This window comes from Ictalurus punctatus, chromosome 10, assembly GCF_001660625.3.
Source record: "Ictalurus punctatus breed USDA103 chromosome 10, Coco_2.0, whole genome shotgun sequence".
NCBI classification, from domain to species: Eukaryota; Metazoa; Chordata; class Actinopteri; order Siluriformes; family Ictaluridae; genus Ictalurus; species Ictalurus punctatus.
The window spans coordinates 21,050,834-21,075,914 of NC_030425.2; the positions used below are offsets into that span (position 1 = coordinate 21,050,834).

The 25,081-nt window shown below is 36.9% G+C and overlaps 1 protein-coding gene across 1 annotated transcript in view; it reads left to right on the forward strand.

Moving 5' to 3' along the window:
• Window positions 1-3,917: 3,917 nt before the first annotated feature.
• Window positions 3,918-25,081, forward strand: part of aldh1a3 (aldehyde dehydrogenase 1 family, member A3) — a 28,255-nt gene continuing 7,091 nt past the window's right edge. Inside the window, exons 1-8 of the mRNA XM_017479048.3 lie at window positions 3,918-4,169; window positions 4,677-4,781; window positions 6,967-7,107; window positions 12,094-12,223; window positions 14,632-14,693; window positions 17,161-17,289; window positions 18,107-18,220; window positions 18,921-19,023. Coding sequence (XP_017334537.1) covers window positions 4,080-4,169; window positions 4,677-4,781; window positions 6,967-7,107; window positions 12,094-12,223; window positions 14,632-14,693; window positions 17,161-17,289; window positions 18,107-18,220; window positions 18,921-19,023 — 874 coding nt within the window. The 5' untranslated portion in view covers window positions 3,918-4,079. The remainder of the gene's footprint in view (window positions 4,170-4,676; window positions 4,782-6,966; window positions 7,108-12,093; window positions 12,224-14,631; window positions 14,694-17,160; window positions 17,290-18,106; window positions 18,221-18,920; window positions 19,024-25,081) is intronic.

Consider the following 25,081-nt stretch of genomic DNA (forward strand, 5'->3'; position numbering starts at 1 on the left):
TTGCAGCTTGTCTGTGGCACCTTGGGCTGCAGTCAGCCCTGATTGGACCTTCCAGCACCTGATCAAAGCCACCTTGTTTGGGCTGCAAATACTGCGCTGGAAAATTAATCCGTCCTCAATTACGTCCATTGCTCGACATGGCCAATAATTTTTGCACTGAGCTCCAACTGCGTAATGTGGGGTGGGGAATTAAATTTCAGTGTTAGTATTGTCTGAGGCCATGAACCACTCTGAATGGGTAGTTTGGATGAAAACAAAACGTAAAAGTACAAACTAGCACTTTCAAGCACAGCACGTGATAATATTTTATATTTTGTTTTTGTTCAACAGCTGGCACTGGGAAAAGCAATCAGTGTTCAAAGCCCAAGATGGTGACAGGGTTAACATGCGGATATTAATTTTTCATAAACCATTCATTAACTATTTCATCTTCAGTCAATTTAGAGTTAACAATCCAGCTACCGGCATGTTTTTGGAAGGTGGACACAGGGAAAACGTACAAAACGACCAGAGCTCAAAGCACTGACCCTGAAATTTTGAGATACCAACACTCCTACTATAATCCAATCCAAATGATACTAGTAGACTCCTCCTAGAATGAAATAGCTCTCTAATAATAATAATAATAATAATAATAATAATAATAATAATATATAACAGAATTATTATTATCATTATTGTTATTATTATTATTATTATTATTATTATTATTATTATTATTATTATTAGTGTATCAGACAAAAGCATTAATGAGCTTAGTGAATCAATATTCACGAGATGGGATCTTCACACACCTACTCTTCTTCACTTACACCGGCTACCGGTATCATCCAGACTTCATTCCACATTACTTTCTTTACATTTAAATCACTGCATGAACTCAGCTGACTTAATCTCTCTAAAAAAATATATTTTACATTTTGTACATTTTAATTTCATGATTTTATGTATTTCATTTACAGTTTACTGCTGATTCTTACTTTGTGATTTAAAATATACTGTCTTTAATCTCTGATTTATTATTACATTTCAAACCTACCATTAAAGCTACAACAGTGGATGTCATACAAAATTGAGTATAGTACTCAAACGTTCCAGAGAAGCGTTTCCTTCATCCGCTGTACAAGCAAAGTGCTTCTGAGCTTGTAGTAGCTGAAAACAGTAGATATTTTTATCTATTGAGACAGATAGATAGATAGATAGATAGATAGATAGATAGATAGACAGATAGATAGATAGATAGATAGATAGATAGATAGATAGATAGATAGATTAACATGACCTATGATGTGCAGAAATGTATATATGTATATGTGCCAGATTCATTTTAAGGTATCTCAGTGACTATTCATCCATGCTTTTTCTGAATATTCAAAGTAAAAGTCACCAATGTTATTATTATTATTATTATTATTATTATTATTATTATTATTATTATTATTATTATCACCATTTGGGAGGTTCTCCAATCTAATTCAGCATCACTGATCAGGAGTGTAGTAGAAGAGTGCTGTGTTTGGAGGGAAATAACACTAAGATTTTATTATTCTTGAGGTTTTTTTATGGCCATCATCTTGATCTATTGGCCTTTGTGTAATTTGCTTTGTATCCTGATGAGACTTTGTTGTCTTTATATCAGCACCTCGCTTTTTCCCTGATTAGACACTGATTATTTTACATCGCCAGGAGATATACAGTTAAATATAAAAATTAGGAAAGAATTCAAAAGCAACATTACAACATAATTAATATAAATTAACTACCACACTCAATTCCCTGAAAGCTGGGAATACTATTTTAGAAATGTTCATATACATTTTATATATAGTGTTAATTGTGTGTTTCATGAATTTCATGGATGTGCTAATTGTAGCAATATCTCAGTGCTGAATCATCTCACAAGAGTCTTACTCTATAGCTGATAAATTAGCACTTGGAGCATTCAAATAATATCTTACAGTACTTATTTAACTCATATAACTCAGTTATCTGTTTATCGATAACATTCCAGTTTAGAGTTATTAATTAAGACTATAGTATTGATATAATGAATTACATTACAACATTGTTGTCTGATATTATTGCAGGTGTATGGAGTGATAATACTGTTTTACTAGCACATTCTTTGCACAGCTTAAATTAGCAATATGTGAAAAAGTTTGTATCCTCCCATGGTTTCTGGGTGAAAAAGGTCAACTGTACCTCTGTATTCTAATATTTATCTACAAAAAATGTGAGTGCATCCTGCATGAAGACAGCAGTCCAAAACATAGCACACAATCAACAGAAAAATAGTTTCAAAAGATAAAAAAGAATGAAGGCTTGCCATAGGAGCTACAAAGCTGCTCAGAGGAAAGCAGGTTTTAGACACCTGAAAGCATTTAGATTTTGATATCTTAATATTTCTATCTCAGCACAGTGGTTCTCGGAGTGAGATCTGGGGATACAGAGGGGGCCTGTGAAGCATAGCCCCATAGTGTGTGTGTGTGTTTTTTTTTTAATAAACATTTAGGTCCAGTGATGGAAAGAACAACCTTTTATTATAAAGTTGCTATGTTTATTACTGAGTTCCTGTAGTTATTCATCTGTTTGACTGGTCAATGTCAAAGACTTTTATTTGTAATTTCACATTTTGAAATTCTTTTGGTAGCTCCACTGACAAATGCTGGACACATATTAAAGGTGCAATAGTCTTTTTTTTTTTTTTTTTTTTGGTACTTGTACAAATAGCCTGGAAATTACATAGCACATGATAAAATATAAAGGTTTAAGCCAAGGTCTCAAGGTCTCAGCACAAGTTAATTCAGTGGCTGAGAAGAAAAGTCTTAAGTGTTCTAGAAAAAAATCATGAACTAAACCTGTATTGAGCAGGTCATGGAGTTTATTTTACAGTTAAAATTAAGAACTGCTGTCTTAGCATACATTACTGGAACAGTGTTTGAGCTTTTTTGTTGTAAATATAAAAATGAAGGAACAGCAGTGACAGTCAATACAGTGATATCCTGTTGGCATTCGATGTGTTCTTAATTTTGTTCAGGATGTAACTTACAATGTATCTTACAGAACGTTATAATGATATGATTCACATGTGAAATGTTTACATATGTGGTTTGTAAACCCTTTTGCTTCACACACAGTGTCTATGTTTTTATTATCATATGTGTTCCTTGCTGAAGAAAAAAACAATAGAAACCATCACAGGTTTCCACTACAAATACCAATACAAGCCACCAATTAACCATAAAAACCATTACCAAATGACAAAGGTGTTCTATTGGTCCTTAATGGTATCCACTAGACATAACATGCCACCAAAATTACTAGTAGAGACCACAGGGACCATTAGAGTTTACATTAAAAACCAATACAATTCCCATTATAACCATTAAAACCATTGCAAATGTAATTGCGTTACAAATATTGTTTTGTTTTGTTTTTTTAGGCTGGGATTTCACGTGATTTCGTTTGGGTTGTTGTTGTTGTTGTTATTGTTTTTCAAATATTGTCCCACATGAATAATTCTTTTTCACATGTGATCCCATATTCTTCACTTGTTGTCACATCTATTTACTTGAATTCCCCTTTGCTCTATCACTTGAACATGCTTGTTTTCCACATAGAGTCACATATTAGGGTTAAATGTCTGTGATTTTTGCAGTGAAGGTTTAGTTGAAGGGTTCAGCTTGAACTTGTGCGCAATTGAGCGTGTATTCTATTACATCACACTTGTTCGCGCATTCAAAGCGAAACCCCGGTTCTCGGAAACTGTTATTGTGATCATGGAGAGTCTCGTATTTTCATGTTTATCGCGTTGATAAAAAGTGTGTGTGCTTTCCCCTGCAAGCCGCATGGGCGGAGTGCGCACTCGTACGGAGGGGAGGACCTTTACGCAGCGCTTATAAATACACACACTCTCACTTACTCACTCCGAAAAGGTGCACTTGTTTTTATCACACACATATACAAACACACACACACACACACACACCCCTACACCCACCCACACACATACACATCCCTACACACACACATCCCTACTCACACACACACACACGGCTGTAAGGATCGGCTGCTCTGTCATGGCACAGAACGGGATTACAGAGAACGGAGAGGCGCAGAATGTGAGTTTACCACAACCTCAGAAGATCTCAGAAATCAAACACACCAAGGTAAACTGATTACATATTTTTCTAATATAAACATGTATAGATTGACACACTAGATTAAACATTCTAGATAATGAGAACTCTGCTGAAAAACAAACAAACAAACAACAACAAAAAAAAAACCAATAGAGACCTTTATAGAATTTGTAATGGTTTTAATGGTTATAATAGGCCTTGTATTGTTTTTTAATGGAAACTCTAATAGTTCCTGTGGTCTCTACTGGTAATTTGTCCCCGTCTGTTGGTGGCATGCTATGTCTAGTGGATACCATTAAGGACCATTAATGATTATGATGATGCTTTTAATGGTTAACAGCTGATGGATTGTAATGGAATTTCTACTGGAAACCATTAGAATTTCTGTGGGGGTTTTTTTCAGCAGGGTGTACTCAGGGTCTGTACTTCATTTTTACAGGATTAACAGGTTCATTGAGGTATTAATTACAATGTTTATAGCCTGCTAAAAATGAATGAACAAAAATAATAACCCAATCTCTCTCCACATTGCAGCTTTTTATCAATAATGAGTGGCACTGCTCTGTGAACGGAACGACCTTTCCTACATTCAACCCTGCAACAGGTGTAAAACTCTGCGATGTGCAAGAAGCTGATAAAGTAAGTGGTTAGATTTTTATCACAGTTATCATTACAGCTTTGCCTCTTTTTTTAGTACACAGTGCATCGCCTAGAGTTAACCATTCAAATATCTTCCTGACTTCTGTAGTAAGTAAGCTGGGCTTTTACATTGTGAGTCGTAAACACACATGTCAACCTTAAACACCAACAAGATTTGGATCAGCTTTTATTTATTTAATTCCTGTCCAGGCGAACTTAACCAGAGATTTGAGTGTTTGGAGAAACATTTGCACTGTTATTTGATTTGTGTACCTGTAACACTGCAGGAGTTCATTCAACACTTTAATACTACAAATGCTATTTAATACTGGCATAAGAAATGTAGTGTTAATTCAACACTAAAGTCTCCATACATAGGGGACTATGTTCGCCAGCACCACGCCGGTTGTGCCTTCGTCAGTGGATGTTCATGGACGTCAATTTCTTGGCTGGGCCGCAACACTTCCAGTCTTTTTGAGTTTATTAATAAGTTTGGCAACAGTGTTATGTGTGATGTGCTTCTTATTAAAGTCCAGCACAGCCTTCCTGATCCACCTTTGAGAATTATTTCAATACTTCTACCTGAAAAAATATATACAGTATAATCAAAATGAAGTATGAAAAATTTTGGAAGACATTTTGCTAAAAAAGTTTTCATTTCCCCTACGTATGGAAAATTTTGAGACACGCTTGCATTTAATACAACACTGTTGAACAGCTGTAGGTGTTAAGTCAAATAGTTCATTCAAGACTATATTTTAACACATCGTTGTAAATTCTAGCTCAACACAGTAGGAGTTACTTCAACACCGCAGGTGCTATTATAACACGATCAGAGCTGTAGTGTTATTATAAATGATTTCCTGGCGTATTCAGCACTACTGTAGTATTGATTCTCTATTTAACAGCTCTAGGTGTTAATTCGGCACTGCTAATTCAAGACTTAATGTTTTAACTAATCTATCTTAACACTGCACAAGTTACTTTAACACTGCAGACATGATTTAATGCTTTTTAACAGTCGTGGTGTTAATTCAACAATATTTAACTGCATTCATGTTAATTCAAAACTGCTAAGTCATAAGTTAATTCTAAAATGTAAGTTTTAACTCATTACTGTAAATGTTAGCTTAACATTGTAGGAGCTACTTTATCAGTGGGGATGCTATCTAACACTATAAGGGCAGTCGTATGAATTCAACGCTATTTAACAGCGATAGTGTTCATTCAGCAATGTTAATTCAAGACTGTAAGTTTGAACTTATCACTGTAAATGTTAGCTCAGCACTGAAGGAGTTACAATCAACATCAGCAATGCAGATGTTATTTAACACTAAAGTTTTAAATAGCTATAGTGATAATTAAATACAATTTAAAAGTTATAGTGTTAATTCAACATAATTTAACAGCTGTAGTGTTAATTCAACATCATTTAAGAGCTGTAGTGTTAATTTAATACTATTTAACAGTGCTACGTGTTAAATCAGTGATGTTAATTCAAGAAATAATTCAAGATTGTATGTTTTATCTTATCCTAAATAGGAGTAACTTCAACACAGCAGATGCTTTTTAACAGATGTAGTGTTAATTCAATGCTATTTAACCGATGTTTGCCTTAATTCAGACTACATTTTACCCCGTCACTGAAAGCGTTAGCTCAGTTTTGTAGGAGGTACTTCACTACACATGCTATTTAGGTCTATAGTATCTACAAGAACTGTATTGGTATTGAATTGAATCCAACACCATTTAACAGCTGTGTGTATTCATTCAGTTATTCTGTTATTTCAAGACTGTAAGTTTGAACCCCTCAATGGATTGCTAGCTCAACACTGTACGAGTTACTTTAACACATCAGATGCTATTTTAGACTGTAAGGGCTGTAGTGTTAATTAAGCACCGTTTAAAAGTATTAGTGTTAATTCAAGATTCAATACTAGCTGTATGTAAGACTGTAGGAGTTAACTCAACTTGTAAGAATTCTTCAAACACCACATGAAGGACAACAGAGATTTAACACTGAATTTTCCCATGTTCAACAGTTTATTTGTTTAGAGATTTGACTTCTTATATAATGTCTACAAAAGTGGTTCAGTTCTGGATAGACTGAATGAATGAACCACGAGTCCTCTGGGGTTTTTTTTTTTTTAAATGAAGTTGTAATATGACAGCTCTGTGTCCTCAGGCTGATGTGGACAAAGCGGTGGAGGCAGCGAGAGCGGCATTAAAGCAGGGCTCAGCATGGAGGAGGATGGAGGCGTCGAGCCGGGGCCGCTTACTGAATGCGCTGGCTGACCTGCTGGAGAGGGAGCGCAGTCTGCTCGCTGTGAGTGCAAACAGTAGTTCGCTTCCCCCCGGCGCTCCTTAACACGCCTGTCTGAGCGCGTCCGTCACACACTGCCACAGGTGTCAGGGGCTCATTGAAAAGAAGGGCTCGGCTTTGAAAAAAGGAGCTACAAGCAACAACAAAAAAAAGCACAGTCGTGAAGATTAAATGGCACATTACAAAAAAGTCCAGTGTTGAATTCATTCCCAGAGTGTTAGTTTAACTTTAATTCACTTCAACAAACACTGTTAGGGTTAATTGAACATTGAAGGTTGGTTGTATTCAGATGTCTAAGTGTTAATTGAGCTCAGATTTGGAAGTTATTTCAACAGTGTAAGTGTTAATCCTTTATTACTCTCATATTCTTTTCATCCTATTGCCCCAAGTTCATCATTAGTATAAATAATCCATGATATACTAGTATTAAGAAAGTCAATCATCTTCAGTAATCGCTTTCGCCTGGTCAGGGTCATGGTGGCTCCAGAGCCTATCCCAGGAAGGCGAGGCGGGAATACACCCTGGATAGGACAACAGTGCATTATAGAGCACAACACACACTTTCAATTCAATTCATTTCAATTCAGTTTTATTTGTATAGCTCTTTTAACAATGCACATTGTCACAAAGCAGCTTCACAGAAATATATAAATTCAGGATATACATTTTAAATTTATCCCTAATAAGCAAGCCAGAGGCGACGGTGGAAAGTAAAAACTCCCTGAGAGCTTTGAGAGGAACCCGATTCAAAAGGGAACCCATCCTCATCTGGGTGACACTGTTTAATGCAATTATAAATAATTCCCTTCTATAATTGTGTACCACATGGTCAAAAAGTGCAATTATGGAACAAAGAAATTCATTATAATTTTCACATAAAGTCTGTTTTGTTGAAATTATCAACTGTTCAGTGATGGAGACTTGAGTACAAAACTTGAGTGCTCGTGGCAATCGCAGTCCTAAAGCTATCATAGCAATTTTAGTCCTAAGCCCTCGTCAAAAAACTTTATATTCACACACTCGTTCACACCTAGGGACAATTTAGTCTAGCTAAATCACCTATGAGCCTATTTTTGAAAGGGGAGAGGAAACCCACATGGAGAGTAACCCGAGCTCAAGATCGAGTGATAGGAAAATCTGAAGTAGTAAGATCATTGTAGTGTGCTGTGTATAGTGAGAAAATGATGTCAGTTTTAATTAGCTACTGAATTTTATGAGTAATCCTCTTAAAAATTCTAGAATTCCCCAGCAGTTCCCTAATCAAATTGTTGAACTGGCATTTGGCATATTTTATGTCCTTCTCCCTTATGTTTTATGAGGTTAAAACGGATAGTATGACTAAAAAATGAAATGCACATATTTCTTCCACCAAAAGCAGTCTGTCGGTCAAGACAAGTTTGGTGTCTGATGTTTGGAGCCTAATATCCTAATAAGCAAGGGAAGATAATAGCAACCCAATTCAGCTCTGTGCCAAAAATGTTTTCCTTAAACATCTCACACATCAGATGTTCATTAACACCATTTGTACGTAAACAGTTTCATAAAATAGAAGAATCTTGTAAGGTTGTAAGAATATTGTAAGGTACAAAATTCGAAAAATCACAGTTTGCGACACACTTCCTACTTAAATCTGATACTAGTAAAACCCAGAACATGTGAGGAGAAACATGATTCAAGATTTAAACAGCTGTTTTTAAGCAATGGACCATCTTTTGTATATTTTTACTTTTGTTTTATACAGGCATTCAGTTGCAATCCTCGATATACAACTAGAGGCTATGCGCTTCCTTTACTTTGTTAGCAGCATTAGCCTCACAGATCCAGTGCGACGCTAAAGAAGCAAACTTAGGACATCAAACACATCTTGGCTCGTCAATTACGTTTGGCATAAGGGGGAAATTGTGTAAATGTCATTTTTGGCTGAACCGTTCCTTTGAGCTCTGTCATGAAGAGATTTGTATTTTTTCCTGTGTATTGAGAACTTTTTTATGATGTCCAAGTTCTTAATGATCAAACTTTTGTGTAACTGTTGTTGCTACAGAAAGCAGCCAGCTTCGAATTTACAATGGCGCTGGCAGAAAAACACGATGACATCATGAGCAATTTTGCCTTCTCCACTCACATACATTCGAGTGCACATCCAGTTTTTAATCTTTAAGTATACAATATTAATATATTTATAATATTGACTTAATTTGCACTGCCAAGTTGAATGAAATTAGAGCGTGCACTTGGGAATGAAGTTTTGCAGCTGGGACAGACGTATTATTTCCAGAATGCATGCAAATGGCAAACATGCCTTAATTCTGTCCTGCCATAGAGCTAAATAGAAAAATTCCAGGTGCTCTCCAGGAAAAAAAAAATAGGTAAAAGTGATTCAAGGTCTCTTTCTCCTTATAGATACATCGGCAGTCTCCTGCATAGTGAGGATCAGATTAAACACAAATCTATTATTATATCAGTTTAATTGATAGTTTACTGATTGACTCTTACAGTGCAGAAATGATTAAATATACCTTACATTCCATCACAATACCAACATTGGTGGATCTGTTTTTACTCAAATGGTCATGACACCATGCATACTAATCCATTAAGTGTAGATCTTCTCTTAGAGAGAAGAACATACATAAAATATCATTGAAGCATACATACTGGTAATATATAGCCTGTGCCCACTGTAGCCTCACCTCCTGTTCTTGGCTGACAGGATTGAAACCCGATGTGGTCTTCTGCTGTTGTAGCCCATCTGTCACTAAGTTAGACATGTTGCTCATTCTGAGATGCTTTTCAGCTCACCACAATTGTAAAGAGTTGTTATTTGAGCTACCATAGCCTTCCTGTTCTGCAGAACGGCTGCTCATTGGATGCTTTTTGTTTGTTTCTTTGTTGAGTGTGTGAAAAGCTCAGTAGATCATCCGTTTCTGAAATATTCAAATCAAACCAGCTCATCTGGCAACAACAACCATGGCAAAATTTTTCCTCATTCTGATGTTTTATGTAAACATTAACTAAAGCGTTTGACCTGTTTGACCTGGCTTGATTTTAGGCATTGCGATGTTGCCACATGATTTGCCGATAGGATAACTGCATGGATGCAAAGGGGTATCAGTGTTCCTATTAAAGTGACTATTGAGTGTATATAAAGGACAGTCATGAATGTTAGACAGCACACAGCAACCCGCTCAGTGCTTATGAAACATATTTAGTAATCCGTCCATCATCAGTGATCTACTTTGCCAGAATAACAGCTCTCATGAGGAAAAGTTCTGCCAGTTCCACCGATGGCAGTCATTGTTCTCCATCTCCCAGGCTTCAATTTATTATAATTGTTATTATTTCATTTCTGAACTCTTGATCCCAGACCGTATTAAATCCTTGGCATATAAAAATAGCCGTTTATTAGTGACTGCTTAGTTCGTTGCATTTACTTATGTGCAATATATATTCTATATATTCTATATATTATCCGGTCAACAGCAGCTCAGTGTCAGCGCCAAGCTGAAAGTCACCTTGATTTTAATTTCATCCAAATCCTCGTTTGGTTTTTACATTTACACAGAACACAATGTCACAACACATCCTCATGCATTTGGGACACAGCAACAATTTCTGTCCAAATAAACATTATCTCTGACCTTTTGAGCTTTATGTAGTAGTCTCTACTTTGGCTGTATTTGTTTCGGAAGTACACGCATTTTTGTCCTTTTAAACTTTTTTCATCCACATGTATTTTTGAATGAAAAAAAAAGAAAATGTACCTCCTGTTTGCCAAGAAAAAGAATTCTAAGATGTTAAAATGAAAAGTGGGTGTGTCATGAGACAAGACAACAATCCAGATTAAAAGAAAAAAAACAACTGTCCAAATTCTTCCTGAATGTAACCCAGAGGGGCACGGCTGTAAGTGTCCATGAAGATAAAATTCATAATCAGCCTCGTCCTCTCAGCTTCAGGTTCTCACGTCTCCTTTCTCCTAATTACTCTTTCTACACACTGATGTGGCCTAGCTTTTATTTTCTCAGCATCAAAAATTATATTCTCAAAATTATAGCTTTTCTTCAGTCTCTGTCCTAATACCTGGTTGATGCAACACAATGATGTATGAGTTGCGAATATATGAGATAGTTACAACAATAAAGTTTATATGATTAGAGATATTGATGTAAAAAAAAATATTTCCAGGTATTCTTTACAAATATGTTTGAAAACATGGAATGATCTGATTTTACAGCGGCGAAATTTTGAGATGAACAGCTCCGGGAAGGGTAATCCAAGTGCAAAAACAACCATTTAAAAATATTCTAATAGTTTGCCTGAGCAGTTGACATTATTGCATATGTGGTGGTCTGGGAGAACCTAGAGCTGCTGTTTTTGAATTCTGGAAAACAGAAAAGTAAAAAAAAAAAAAAAAAAAAAAAAAAACTAGGTTTGCTAAAAAAAAAAAGTTTATTTACATTCTAGTGGTCAATAGTGAAAGTCATGCTTTGATCAAGTTGTTGGATATTTATGTGCTGTAGCAAAATGGACAAGTTTAATCAAATCAGTTTAGAATCATATTGTGGCTGTAAAATTGTTTGCAGTTTTCCTGTGCAATTTTCTCCCTTTTTAATTTTGGGGTTATTCAGATTTTAAAATGCTATAACTAGACTTTTGGTTGAGATACATGCAAAAAAGAACTATATTTCAGCTCAGGTGAGTCAGATTGGTTTGTGGTTGGTTCAGTATTACATACATATACAGGTGCATCTAAAAAAAAAAAAAAACTGAATATCATGGAAAAGTTTTTTTTCCCCATAATTTAATTGAAAAAGTGGAACTTTCACTTATTCTAGATTGATTAAACATCAAAGTGAAATATTTCAAGCCTGACAAACCCAAATTATTGTCAGGACTGAAATATTTCACATCGTAATATGATTTATAAAGGAATGATCTTAGATCAAGCTGCCATTTTGTACTTACTGGATTTATTAATTGTCCATTTAACAGACCATGGAGACTATGGACACTGGGAAACCCTTTCTGCAGTCATTCTTCGTTGATCTGGAAGGAAGCATCAAAACACTGAGATACTACGCCGGCTGGGCTGATAAGATCCATGGCAAGACCATGCCAGTGGGTGAGTGTTTCCAAACAAATGTCACATGAACTCTTTTGAAAAGCCTCGCCATATAGGCTGTCCGTGTATCATGTTGAAACCGCAGAACCCGTTAAACATCTCAGTGTTTACTACAGTGAAATGAGCCGACGCACCGGCTAAACGTGGTGTATGGCTCTGTATGGTATCTCACTCCCCTCTTTAATTCTTCCTCTCTGCCAGTGTTCTTGTCACTCCAGGAGATCTAATAGACAAAACAAGCTGCCCACTTTCCTCCTGATTAGATTTAAATAAAGCGCTCGGAGACGAAAGAGCCCAGAGCACAAAGAAAAAGGAAGAGGCTCTGATCCTAATCGATGAGGTGCGACCGCAGATGAGCCGGAGAGCTAGGGGGTCAGAGATGCATGTTCCTGACAGTGCACATCTCTGTTAATCCTGAGGTTCCTGCCAGTGACAGGGCAAAACAATCACCTAGTGGGTTTGGAACAATTTATCTGCAGATACAAAGGGAACGAATTTTACCTATAACGACTGTGTAACGATTACAATATGACATTTCTGAAGTGGTCTTTGTCTAACAAAATAAAAGTGAGCTTGACTTTAGGGTTACTGTTCAAAATCCTTAAACCACTCATCTGCTATGGAAATGTAACCTTTGATAAGCAGACATGGGAGATCGGCAGGAAAAAGGGCCCTCTGGCTGATGCCAGCCCGAGATGAGCATTGTGGGAAGGGAGTCGGTGAGTCTGTAATCCCGCCGACACATTGCAGCGTGGAGAAACACGAGAAGGTCAGGTCTTGGAGAGGGCGGCTTTGGCAGATTAACAGGCGTGGCTCCTTCATACTTGCGCGGGGGTGAAATGTCATTTACGTGTGTGTGAGTGTGTGTGTGATGCTCTTTCAGATGTGACAGTGGTGTGGGTGTACAGTACAGCTTTAGGAACAGAAGGAAGCGGTGGGGGGGGGGGGGGGGGATGGACGGTTAAGTTACTTGACACTTATCTTCAGTTGGTTATTTGCGACTATACAGTTAAGAAATGGGGAAGTTTCAGAGATGACCTTTGATGCTGTAAAATGTCAATAATGCTTGCTGTGTTGCTTAATCCTTTGTCTCGCTTGCGTGTCTTTAGAACTTTACAGAAATAGAATTGACTCTATGTATTTTATTTCATGTATTAAATAACAAGCTTGTACTGTATGTAGGTTTGAATTGGCTGTTTGTTTGCATATTGTGGTGGTTTCTGTACAAGTGCAAAAGTTTGCATCCTCCATTTGACCAGAAACAATGTTGCTACTGTTATCGGTATCCATCTATGTAGATAGTTATTAAATTCAAATAAATTCAATTCCTTTATTGGTATGACTGTTAAAGGTTACAGGTACAGCATCAAGAAAGCATTAAAATTCATACAAATTTTACATGTTTATGGGAAATTTGATATAGTTATATTGAATTATCTATTAGAGAATTTATTTTGCCACAAAAATAGTGTGACCTAACACACATTCTTTGCCTTCTTCAGTTTGTTATAAGAGCATAATAACTTTTGCATTAAAATGGATTTGTCTATCTATCTATCTATCTATCTATCTATCTATCTATCTATCTATCTATCCATCCATCATCCATCTATCTATATATCTATCTATCTAGATATAAGTACTTAACAAGCTAATTATCAATTCAATTCATTTCATATCATTTCAGTTAAACCAAAGGCAGTTAAAGTTTTGCCAAAGCATTAAAATAACAAAGAATTTGAATGATTTCTTATACATTTTTTTTTTTGGTATAAACTTATATATTGTTATATTGAATGATCTACCAGTGAGTTTACTAGCTAGCATTCTAAAAAATAGATATAGATTGCTTCAAATATATGGAAAATTCCAATTCATTTTGGCTTCACAATACAAAATGAATCTGAACAATGAGCAAAGACACACAGACAGCAGTGTCATAGATAAGACAAGCCGTGATGAAACGCCATGATGACACATCCTCTGTTAATCTTCACTATGAGCGTGTGTGAAAGAGGAAGTGCTAAGTCATTCAGGGTCTTCTCCAGGACACATACTAAAGCAGAACCCCAGGCAAGAGCAGATGTGGTAAAATATCACCTCTGGCAGGATATTTGACTCTTGAGAGAAAGACAGGGAGGAAAAGGGAAAGTCAGGCTACAAACAATGTAGTAAATCAGAACCTGAGCTTGAATTCCTGCTTGAGCTCCTCACACAACTTGCTGTGCCTTTGCAAAAAAAATAAATAATAATAATTCATGGCAGGATGTTTACACCCATTATGAATATATTAATGACCAGACATATGCTTGTCTTTGTATGATTTTGTGTAAGATTGTGTATCAAAGGAATGCTCAGTGTGCTGCTAATCTTACTCATTTCTGTTAAACATTTCTGTTTCTCACCAGATGATAATTTCTTGTGCTTCACCAAGCATGAACCGGTTGGCGTATGTGGAGCAATCATTCCAGTAAGTAAATGCGATTCTCATCTTTGCACTGTTACGCAGTGTGTTATGTCGACAGGGCAGGATCGTATCTGTGCATGATGGATGGAATCTAGAACTGATGCGTAGGAGATGGTTTGGTTAGGCACATTGAAAAGTCTTAATGACAACATAATGTGACGTCATCCTCAGGGTAATGATATTTTATCCAGATGCTCTTCAGATCATCATTTACATAATGCAGTTTGGTGTTAAACCTGGTAACTATAAGATCCAGAAATAAGCATGTATTAATATTTAACTATTATGAATTCTCAGCACATCAGGAAACAATGCAGAGAATACAGTGACAGCCAACTGTCAGTCATATCGAATATATTAATAATGGTATTATTTATGAATTAACATCTTGTTAACTTATTATGTAACTCATTATTATTTTCCAGCACCAAAACCTAAATACAGGATATACTATACATGCAAATGAAATATCCTGTACATTTTGTGTAACAAAAATTCACCTGTGGTATGAACAAGTTATAATATATATTAAGAAGTACTGTACATGTTTTAGAATATACCACAGTGTTTACCATGTGTGTGAACAGATCAACCTGCAGAATTGTTACCACACCCATTTTTACAATCTCATACCAGTAAAGTGGTTTGATTTTGATCATGTTGTCTCAAAGCACATGGTGGTGGTGCTAGGATCAAAATATATGATTATATGAATTATACCAAGTTACTTAAATAGTTTGGGTTAACCTATATTCATAGAGGAAACTCACATAGACTTGGTGAGAACATGCGAAATGCCACACAGGCAGTAACTCGAGCACAGGATCAAATCATGGACCCTGGAGCTGTTAGGCAGTAGCTCTACCTGTTGTGCCACTGTGCCGTCTCGATTAACCTACATTATGGACAAAATGTTACGTTGTCAGTACTTCTGTTACCTTTATTAATGGCAATATTAAAAACATTAAGATACAACTCAGTTGGCTCTTAATGTATATGCTTGATTGTTTCCTGATTAGTACATTTATTTATTCATTATTATGAAAGAGTTATTAGTTTTTATAGACTTTACAGCAAAGTGTTACCAAAACCCTTAATGATAATGCAAACAATAATGGTATTATTGTCATTTAATTTAAATATTGCATTCCAAGTGAATTATAAAAGCATACAAATCTAGTTCTATTTCAAAACTAGAGAAAAGAAGCTATTTCAAGTATTCTGGAGAAGCTTAAACCTATATATGGAGTGTGTTTGGTTGCCCGTGTGTGTGTGTGTGTGTGTCCGTGTGTGTTAGTGTGTGAGTCTGGGCGTTTCCTAGACTGATCCGTAACTGAATCTAGGCAGGCGTTGGCTATAGGAGACAATGCCACTGTACGCAACACACAATCAGAAATAGTTCACATTGAATTAATATTGTACAATCATTATGTATTACAGTATGTACACACATTTACATCATGTCTGTGTCCTTCAGAAAGCCGTTGCTGCAGCCCATTATGTAACTGTATTGCCTGTTTTATACATAATATACATCAAATTCATAGTGATCGTGTGTCATTCACTATGGCTATGAAACAAAATGCCACCCATTCACTAGTAATTCAATCTTAATCTTGAATTCTAAAAAAAAAAACTTAATCCCGACCACATTCACATTTCTCATAGCAGGATCTGGAATGTTTTTGTGAGGAAATCTTTGCATCTATGACAACATCCATCATTGCTTAGGATAATAATTAGTAAATGTGGTTGGTGTAATGAGAGATTTTTTTCCCTGGGTGACTCAGATCCTGATCTACTGTATATATCATGTTACTGACTTTGATGGTGAATGGAAAAATAAAATCCTCATCTTATTTAAATATGAAGTTTTGAAAGAGATGGATGGTATCTTCTTCCAAAACAATTAGCATTAGACATGAGAGACTGGATCATAAATCTGTACGGGTGATTACTGAGAGCTCAACTGGCACATGAATAGTGTGACTCACCAAGAATGAAAAAACAGGAAGGTCTGTCTCAAGCACAATCCAACAAATTTCAGTGACTCCATCTCAAGCTAAAGAGATTCAAACAATGAGCGATAAACAAGAGATTTACGACTGTATGTGTATGAGTTATGGAGATCAAACTAGTCCTTTTGCCCACCGCGTGCCCCCCCCCCCCCCCCCCCCCCCCCCATGTGAACAATCTACCTGGCATGTTTTCATGATTTCTAGAATTACCTGCATTCTCAACAATGTCTTTTTTCCAGTGACAGACATTTACAGAGCTAATCTGCATTGAGACATCAAGCACATCACACCATAGCTATCAGTTACACATTGTCTGTGGCTTTCCACAGGATTAGGAGAAAATGATCTAGTACAATCCTCACTTAGTTGGTCGTTTCATGTGCAAACTGGATTCAAACAAACTGCTGACATGCAAAAGTCTAACTTTTTTTTTGACTGTTTGATCTTTATAGTGGAATTTTCCTCTACTAATGTTCATGTGGAAGCTCGCTCCAGCCTTGTGCTGTGGAAACACAGTGGTCATCAAGCCGGCCGAGGAGACTCCACTGACAGCCCTCCATGTTGGCGCGCTCATCAAGGAGGTGAGATTAAAATCGTTTGGAATCATTGATTTTATTTCATTTTTGACAATAATTCATAGATAAGAAGAATATTTGAGCAAATAAAGTGAAAAAATTGTATATTTACATTGTTCTTTTAACTCTCACTACTTACAGCAATAGTTAACATGAATAAACCTTGAATTACGGTATTAAAACAGTTTAATGTTTAAATGTTAACTAAATAATGAACACCTGCATTAACAAATGTTTATTAGACTAAAAATGATCTCAAGTTAATTAAGGGTCCTTCGTATTGTTAAGGGTTTTTTACGCTTCTCAGGGGTATATAAAGAGGTCCTTATACTGGACTCCTAAAAGAAACACTAAACATTAATAATCAGTTGAATTTAGGTTAATGGCTGTTTACATGTGAATAACACATTACTTAGGAAATTCCACATTGAGATTATTCTATAGTCCATGAACTTTTCAGTACATTACTTATTTTACTATTTCAAGTTTGAATGCTTATCGACTGTAAACAGTGACTTTCTGTTTAATCCTACAGGGGAGCTTTTATTTCTCATCATGAATTTGAATTGCATGAATGAGAGTGCTTTAGAGGCTTCAAAGAGAGACGCTTCTTTGTGTGCATTATTTTTCAAGCTGGCAGGCCGTGACTTGTCATGTGTGTCATTTGTTTTGACCTCTTCTACCATCACTTGTAGCCCATTAATCAGTTTATTCTTGGCCTTTATAGAAAAGCCCCAGCTTTAAGTGATTAAGTCTTTTAGCGTTCCTAATGACTTTTAGCTAAATCCTTGGAGTGGTTGCTTGGTTTTTGTTTGTTTTGCAGGCCGGCTTTCCTCCTGGAGTGGTGAACATTGTGCCAGGTTTTGGACCAACAGCAGGGGCAGCCATTGCCAACCACATGGGCATTGACAAAGTGGCCTTTACCGGCTCCACAGAGGTATAAATTCTTCATTTACAAAAGGAAAAGGAATGGAAGTGGTATTTTAAAAATCATATTATTCCAGTTAAAAGGGTTCATCAAGAGTTCTTTGTTTCCTAATGGTCTCTGCTTGGAACCCTTCGAAACCCTGTAGCAGGAGCTTCTACATAACACCTTTATGGGTTCCCCTAAACTGAAAAACACTTTGGGATCCTCAAAGAATGATTCAAAGATGATCAGTGTTAGAATTGTTGTATATATTTTTTCAATGCCTGATGATTGATTTGGTGAAAACAACAAACTCTAAGGATTGTTAGGAGAGATGTGTAGTAGTAGAATAATTTTACCTTCATGAACAAAATACACAACACACACACAGACACACACACACACATATATGATATATAGGTCTATATATCAAAGCCACCTCGTAATACATTTAAAGACTTTACCAAATATTTTTTTTCATAAATTGAAAAATATCGTTTTCATATATTTCCATATATGTATATATTTTCCATATTAGTTTGCATAAACTTTATACATTCAAGCCATATAGAACCTGCATTTGAATTACAAGCTTTTGATTTCTTTCCAGTCTTCCCTCCAGGCTTTTTTTTTTTTTTTTACGTATCTACAAAATCAAACAAGCATGCCCTGATGTCAACATTAACGTTGACTTAACGCGCTTTCGATTGTCTGTTCTCTTTGTGCTCAGGTGGGTCAGCTGATCAAAGAGGCGGCGGCAAAGAGCAACCTGAAAAGAGTGACGCTGGAACTGGGAGGAAAGAACCCGTGCATTGTGTTTGCTGACTCAGACCGTGAGTGATGTGGTTTTTTTTAATGGCCTTGTGCTCACACAAAGGCGATGAGCAGATGCAACAAAAAATTTAAGGCTCAGGCTGTAAGAGGCACATTAAGGGTCTGATGAAAACAAAACTAACCACAGTACCTGGAAATAAATATAAAAGCTGAAGAAGGACTGGAAAATCAAATCAATGACGTGTTCAGACTTTCTCAGGTGCATTCAAATATGGTTAACAGCTTAAAGTCTCAGTTTACTATTCAGTTACCCATCTGAAAGCATATTATTCATTAACTACAGTTGCAACCCACATTGCAAATCAGGTTTATTGTCAAAATTTACAGACTTTCAGCTGTTTGCAATGAACAAATGAAACAAAAGCAATTGAAATAGTTCAACACAGGGAATGCTTCAAGTGGTTTCCCCGAATTCAACTGAATATGAAACTTATAATGACTTCTCCAGTTTCTAAATTATTCAACCCCCTGAATAGAATCCCTCACAACAGCACAAATATGCAAAACAGGTGTTTATTAGTTGCATCAGGTGTGCTTGAGCTGGAACACATGAAATACCTGAAACTGGCTGGGGGCAGAAGCAATCACCAGCTGCAAACAGATTTCTGAGAAGGCAGGTTGTGAAAAACCCTTGAGTGACTGCAAAAGACCTGCAGCAAGACTTGGTGGCAACAGGCACTGAGGTTTCAGTGAGCACAGTAAGGCACATACTAAACACAGACAGTTTCCATGCCAGAGAAGTCGCTCAAAATCATAAAAATAAGCCACAGAAGTTTTAGGATTCTGTTCTGTAGAGTGATGAAACAACTTGGAACTTTTCGACATAATGCATCAGCGGTATATCTGGAAAAAAAAGAATGAAGAAAGAACACTCTGTCCACAGTCAGGCATGGTGGTGGCTCGGTGATGCTCTGGGTCTGCTTTGCATCCTCTGGCACTATAAACCTGCAGAGTGTAGAAGGAAAGATGGATTCATTGAAGTATCAGGAAATGCTCTGAGAAAAAGTCATGTCGTCTGTGATTAAGCTGAAACTTGGATGTCTTTACACCTTCCAACAGGACAATGATCCCAAGCTTACCTCAAATTCCACCAAGGCTTGGTTGCAGAAGAAGTGTTGGAAGATTCTACAGGGCCATCACAGTCTCCTGACATGAACCCAATAGAAAATCTCTGGTGGGATTTGAAGAAGGCAGTTGCAGCACCCAAACCCAAGAATATTACTGAACTGGAGGCTCCTGCTCATGAGGAATGAGCTAAGATTCCTCAGGAACGCTGCCAGAAGCTGTGCATCTCGTTTGCAGCAGGTCATAACAGCAAAAGGGTGCTCTACTAAGTACTAAAGATGCTTACTATGAAGGGGTTGAATAATTTAGAAACTGGAGAAGTCATTATAAGTTGCATTTTCAGCTGAATTTGGGGAAACCACTTGAAGCATTTGTTGTGTTGAACTATTTCAATTGCTTTTGTTTGATTTGTTCATTGCAAACAGCTGAAAGTCTGTACATTTTGATAATAAACCTGATTCGCAACGGGGTTGAATAATTTTGATTACAACTGTATAAAATGGGTTAACCCTACAGTAAATATAATAAACAAGGCCATTAATTAGGAGTGGAAGGAATGTAGGGAACAGATGGAGACCAGCAGTTACACAGCTTGCACTTAATGTTCTGAAAATATTTTCAATATGAAGCTTAATATAAAGATTTTAATAAAAAAGCTTTTAGTCACCTTAACCTTATACATATACAGTACAATTATCTGCAGCATCACAGAAAGAAATAGGGGAGGTGCAGCTTATGTAACTTTTACCAAGTACCATTTTTAAAATATCTTCAATTTAGGAACTGCCTTATATAAGGTTAAATCTGTGATAAACTGTTGGTCAGCTTTGAATGAAATGAGCAAATCCTAATTAAATTAATGCAAACAACCTTCAGCAAATCTGACATGTACATAATTTTACTTTAAAACAAATATAGTTGATCAATAGTGTGTCTAAGAGTTTAATTAGTTTAATTAGCCATTTTTTATTAGGCTTTATTAGTTTTAGTATTAGTATTAGCTAACAAGAAAAGGAAGGGAAGCATATAGACTCAAGCAAAGTGCACTCATGCACTCATGCACTCATAACCTATGTGCACAAATGCACTCATAACCTGTCAGGGGATTACACATGGTCTGGATGTGAATGCAGGCTGTAAATAAACAGAATATACTAGACAAATTTTAAACTAAAGCAGAACTATTCAAAACAAGAATATTGATATTAAGGCTCGGAATCATCTCAGGTTAAAAGCAGGAGTGAGACTTCACAATGAACTGGATGGACATACCATGCTGTAGCTCAGTGTCAGGGTCTTGGCAATCTTCTTATAGCCTAGGCCATCTTTATGTAGAGCAGCAGTTCTTTTTTTCAGATCCTCAGAGAGTTCTTTGCCATGAGGTGCCATGTTGAACTTCCAGTGACCAGTATGAGGGAGTGTGAGAGCGATGACACCAAATTTAACACACCTGCTCCCCATTCACACCTCAGACCTTGTAACACTAACAAGTCACATGACACCAGGGAGGGAAAATGACTAATTGGGCCCAATTTGGACATTTTCACTTAGGGGTGTCCTCGCTTTTGTTGCCAGCGGTTTAGATATTAATGGCTGTGTGTTGAGTTATTTTGAGGGGACAGCAAATTTACACTGTTACACAAGATGTACACTCAATACTTTACATTGTAGCAAGTGTCATTTCTTCAGTGTTGTCACATGAAAAGATATAATCAAATATTTACAAAAATGTGAGGAGTGTACTCACTTTTGTGAGATACTGTATATGAAAACAGTCCCTCCTCATTAATGACAGTTCCCAGGAACGTTATCTGAGGCATGTAAAACAAATATTTCACACTTTTCTTCTTTGACAAAGAGCTGGTGTTCATCATTTAATTAAAATGGTGGGCATGTGTTTTGAAAGGGGGAAACTACCGTGCCCTCCACTATTGGAACCCTTGGTAAATATGAGCAAAGAAGGCTGTGAAAAATTGTTTTTATTGTTTAACCTTTTGATCTTTTGTTTAAAAATTTCACAAAAATACTCTGCTCTCATGGATATAAAACAATTGCAAACAAAACACAGGTTTATCCAAAAATATCTTTGTTAAATATAGATGTGTAACAATTATGGACAACCTTTAATAAATACTTTGTGCTACCTCCCTTTGTCAAGATAACAGCTCTGAGTTGTCTCCTATAATGCCTAATGACGTTGGAGAATACATGGCAAGTGATCTGAGACCATTCCTCCATACAGAATCTCTCCAGATCCTTCAAATTTCAAGGTGGACTCTCCTCTACAGTTCACCACACAGGTTTTCTACGTGTTTCAAGTCAGGGGACTGGGATGGCCATGGCAGAACTTTGATTTTGTGGTCATGTTTTGGATCATTGTCCTGCCGGAAGATCCAACCATGGCCTATTTTAAGCTTTCTGGCAGAGGCAGTCAGGTTTTCATTTATTATCTCTCCATGACGCCATGTATCCTAACAAAATGTCCAGGTCCTTTGGCAGAAAAACAGCCCCAAAACATTAAAGAGCGACCACCATATTTAACTGTGGACATGGGGTACTTTTCCATATGAATAAGTCTCTGTGTGTGCCAAAACCACCTCTGGTGTTTATTGCCAAAAGTTCTATTTTGGTTTCACCATAGAACCCGATCCCATTTGAAGTTCCAGTAGTGTCTGACAAACTGAAGATGCTTGAGTTTGTTTTTGGATGAGAGTAGAGGCTTCAGATTGTAGTTTTTGAGACTTTCTAACAACAACTTTTGCAGTTCTCCAGCTGTGATTCTTTTGAGATTTTTTGGCCACTCGAACCATCCTCTTCACAGTGCGTTGAGACACTATATGCACACATCTAATTCCATATTATTCATAACATTTCTAGTTGACTGGAACTTCTTAATTATTGCCCTGATGGTGGAAATGGGCGTTTTCAATGCTTGTGCTATTTTCTTATAGCCACTTCCCATGTTGTGAAGCTCAACAACCTTTTGGGGCACATCACAGCTATATTCCTTGGTCTTACCCATTGTTATGAATGACTAAGGGAATTTACCCTATGTGTTACCTCATATTTATAACTGTGAAACAGGAAGTCATGCACCTAGTCACCCAGGTGTACTAAAAATGTAAAATATCAATGGTTATATCATATAAGTATTGTTATAATACTGGTATTTTCCTCATATGAATTCACAGGGGTGCCAATAATTGTTGCACAAATATATTTAGCAAATATTTTTTTTACAAACCTGTGTTGTATTTTCAATTATTTCATATCCATAAGAACAGGGTCTTTTTGTGAATTTTTTTTAACAAAAGATCAGAAGGTTTAACAATAAAGAATTTTTCACAGTCTTCTTTGCTAATATTTACCAAGGGTGTCAATATTAGTGGAGGGCACAGTAGATCAAGATATTGTCAATTGTTGTTTATTAAATGGTTGGCATACAGAGAATGCACTGACTAGACTGTATGACATTATGTATTATGCATAGTGACCGGAGGAGGTACTAAAAGTGGTTTTCAACTAGTTCTTCTTCAAGTTCGAGTTTGGTAAAATATTGTTATTTCTTAGTTGCTCAGGGGCTGATGTCCCTGAGGATCATGGGTACCAGGACTTTCGTTATGCTTGTAATCAGTACATATACAAAGCCTTCCCCCTTCTTATGCACAAAGATGAATCCGGGAGTTATTTGTAAGGTAGATGGTCATATGCATCTTTGTTTCCATAGCTTTATACTCAGCAGCAGATATAGGATAAACTTGCGATGAATGAGTAGAGTAGAGTAGATACTTGTTGAAGACAGCAGGTCTCTGGCACAGTAATATGAATGGTGCAGAGGAAGTGTACATGCCTTGGCTTTGCTGAAGTCTACAGAATAGCAGGAGTGAATTTTGGATGCTTGCTTGAGAGTTGGGCTTTTGATAGTGATGAATGCTAAAATAATCTAGACATGGGGTTATGTTGCTGTGGCCATGGGAGTCTGACAAAAAAGTGGGTAACTTGGGCAAGAGTGTGACCAGAAGCAAGATGTGTTTCCTCTTTATGGTCGAAACACAGTCCTCTCAGTCCTCTTTCTTTGCTTCTTGTACTTTCTAGGGGGGTGTATGAGTTCCTGGTTCTCATCATGTTGAGGCAGGTTGGGCACTGAAACACCGTATGCCCTGTCCTTTAACAGTTTGTCCAAATAAATAGCTAAGATTATGCGACTGTCCATGTCAAGTGGCTATCACAATAGGCCAACACTGGCCTGGAGATCTTTGCAGAAACCTGTGATGAGAGGTGGCTCTTTCAACCCACTGACTAATACAGTGGTCACCAGCCCTGTTCCTATATATTTACCTTCCATAACACCTTTGCTCCAACCATAATGGTGCCCACATGACCATCTAATCATTGCCTTAAGAAGCTCTTGATCAACTAAAACAGGTGTGTTAGATTTTGGTTGGAGATGAAACTTGCAGGAAGGTAGATCTCAAGAAGAATGTTGGTGACCACTGGACTAATGCATATTCTGTGGTGGTTCTGTTCCCTTATTTTGTGGTAAGAAGATATTCTCTTGCTTCCTTGCTTTCCATCGCAGGCCAATTTCTTGTGCATCAATGAAGTCTTCTGTCATGTGATGTGACATAACCACCGAGAAGAGACAGCAGGTTTTCCTGGGTGTCCACAGCTTCACTGTATACATATGACAAAAAGCTGTGAACTTCATCTTGAGACAGTCTGAAACATAAAACTCCCTGTTCATAGTCCTCATATAGTTTGAAATCAAAGCTTATATACCTAAACAGAAGTTATCACTCTCTTGGTTGAGACTACAGAAAACTGGAGGCTCCTGAGTGGGGCAACAGAAAAGCATTCACCCTAATGTCAGGAGGTTACAAGGTCATAAATCACAACAAGGCAACAGCCATCCATGTCTAAAGAGCAAAATGGGCCGTGCTCTCTGGGTGGGAGGGATGGCATACTCGCTCCCCTGTGAATCACATCAACACT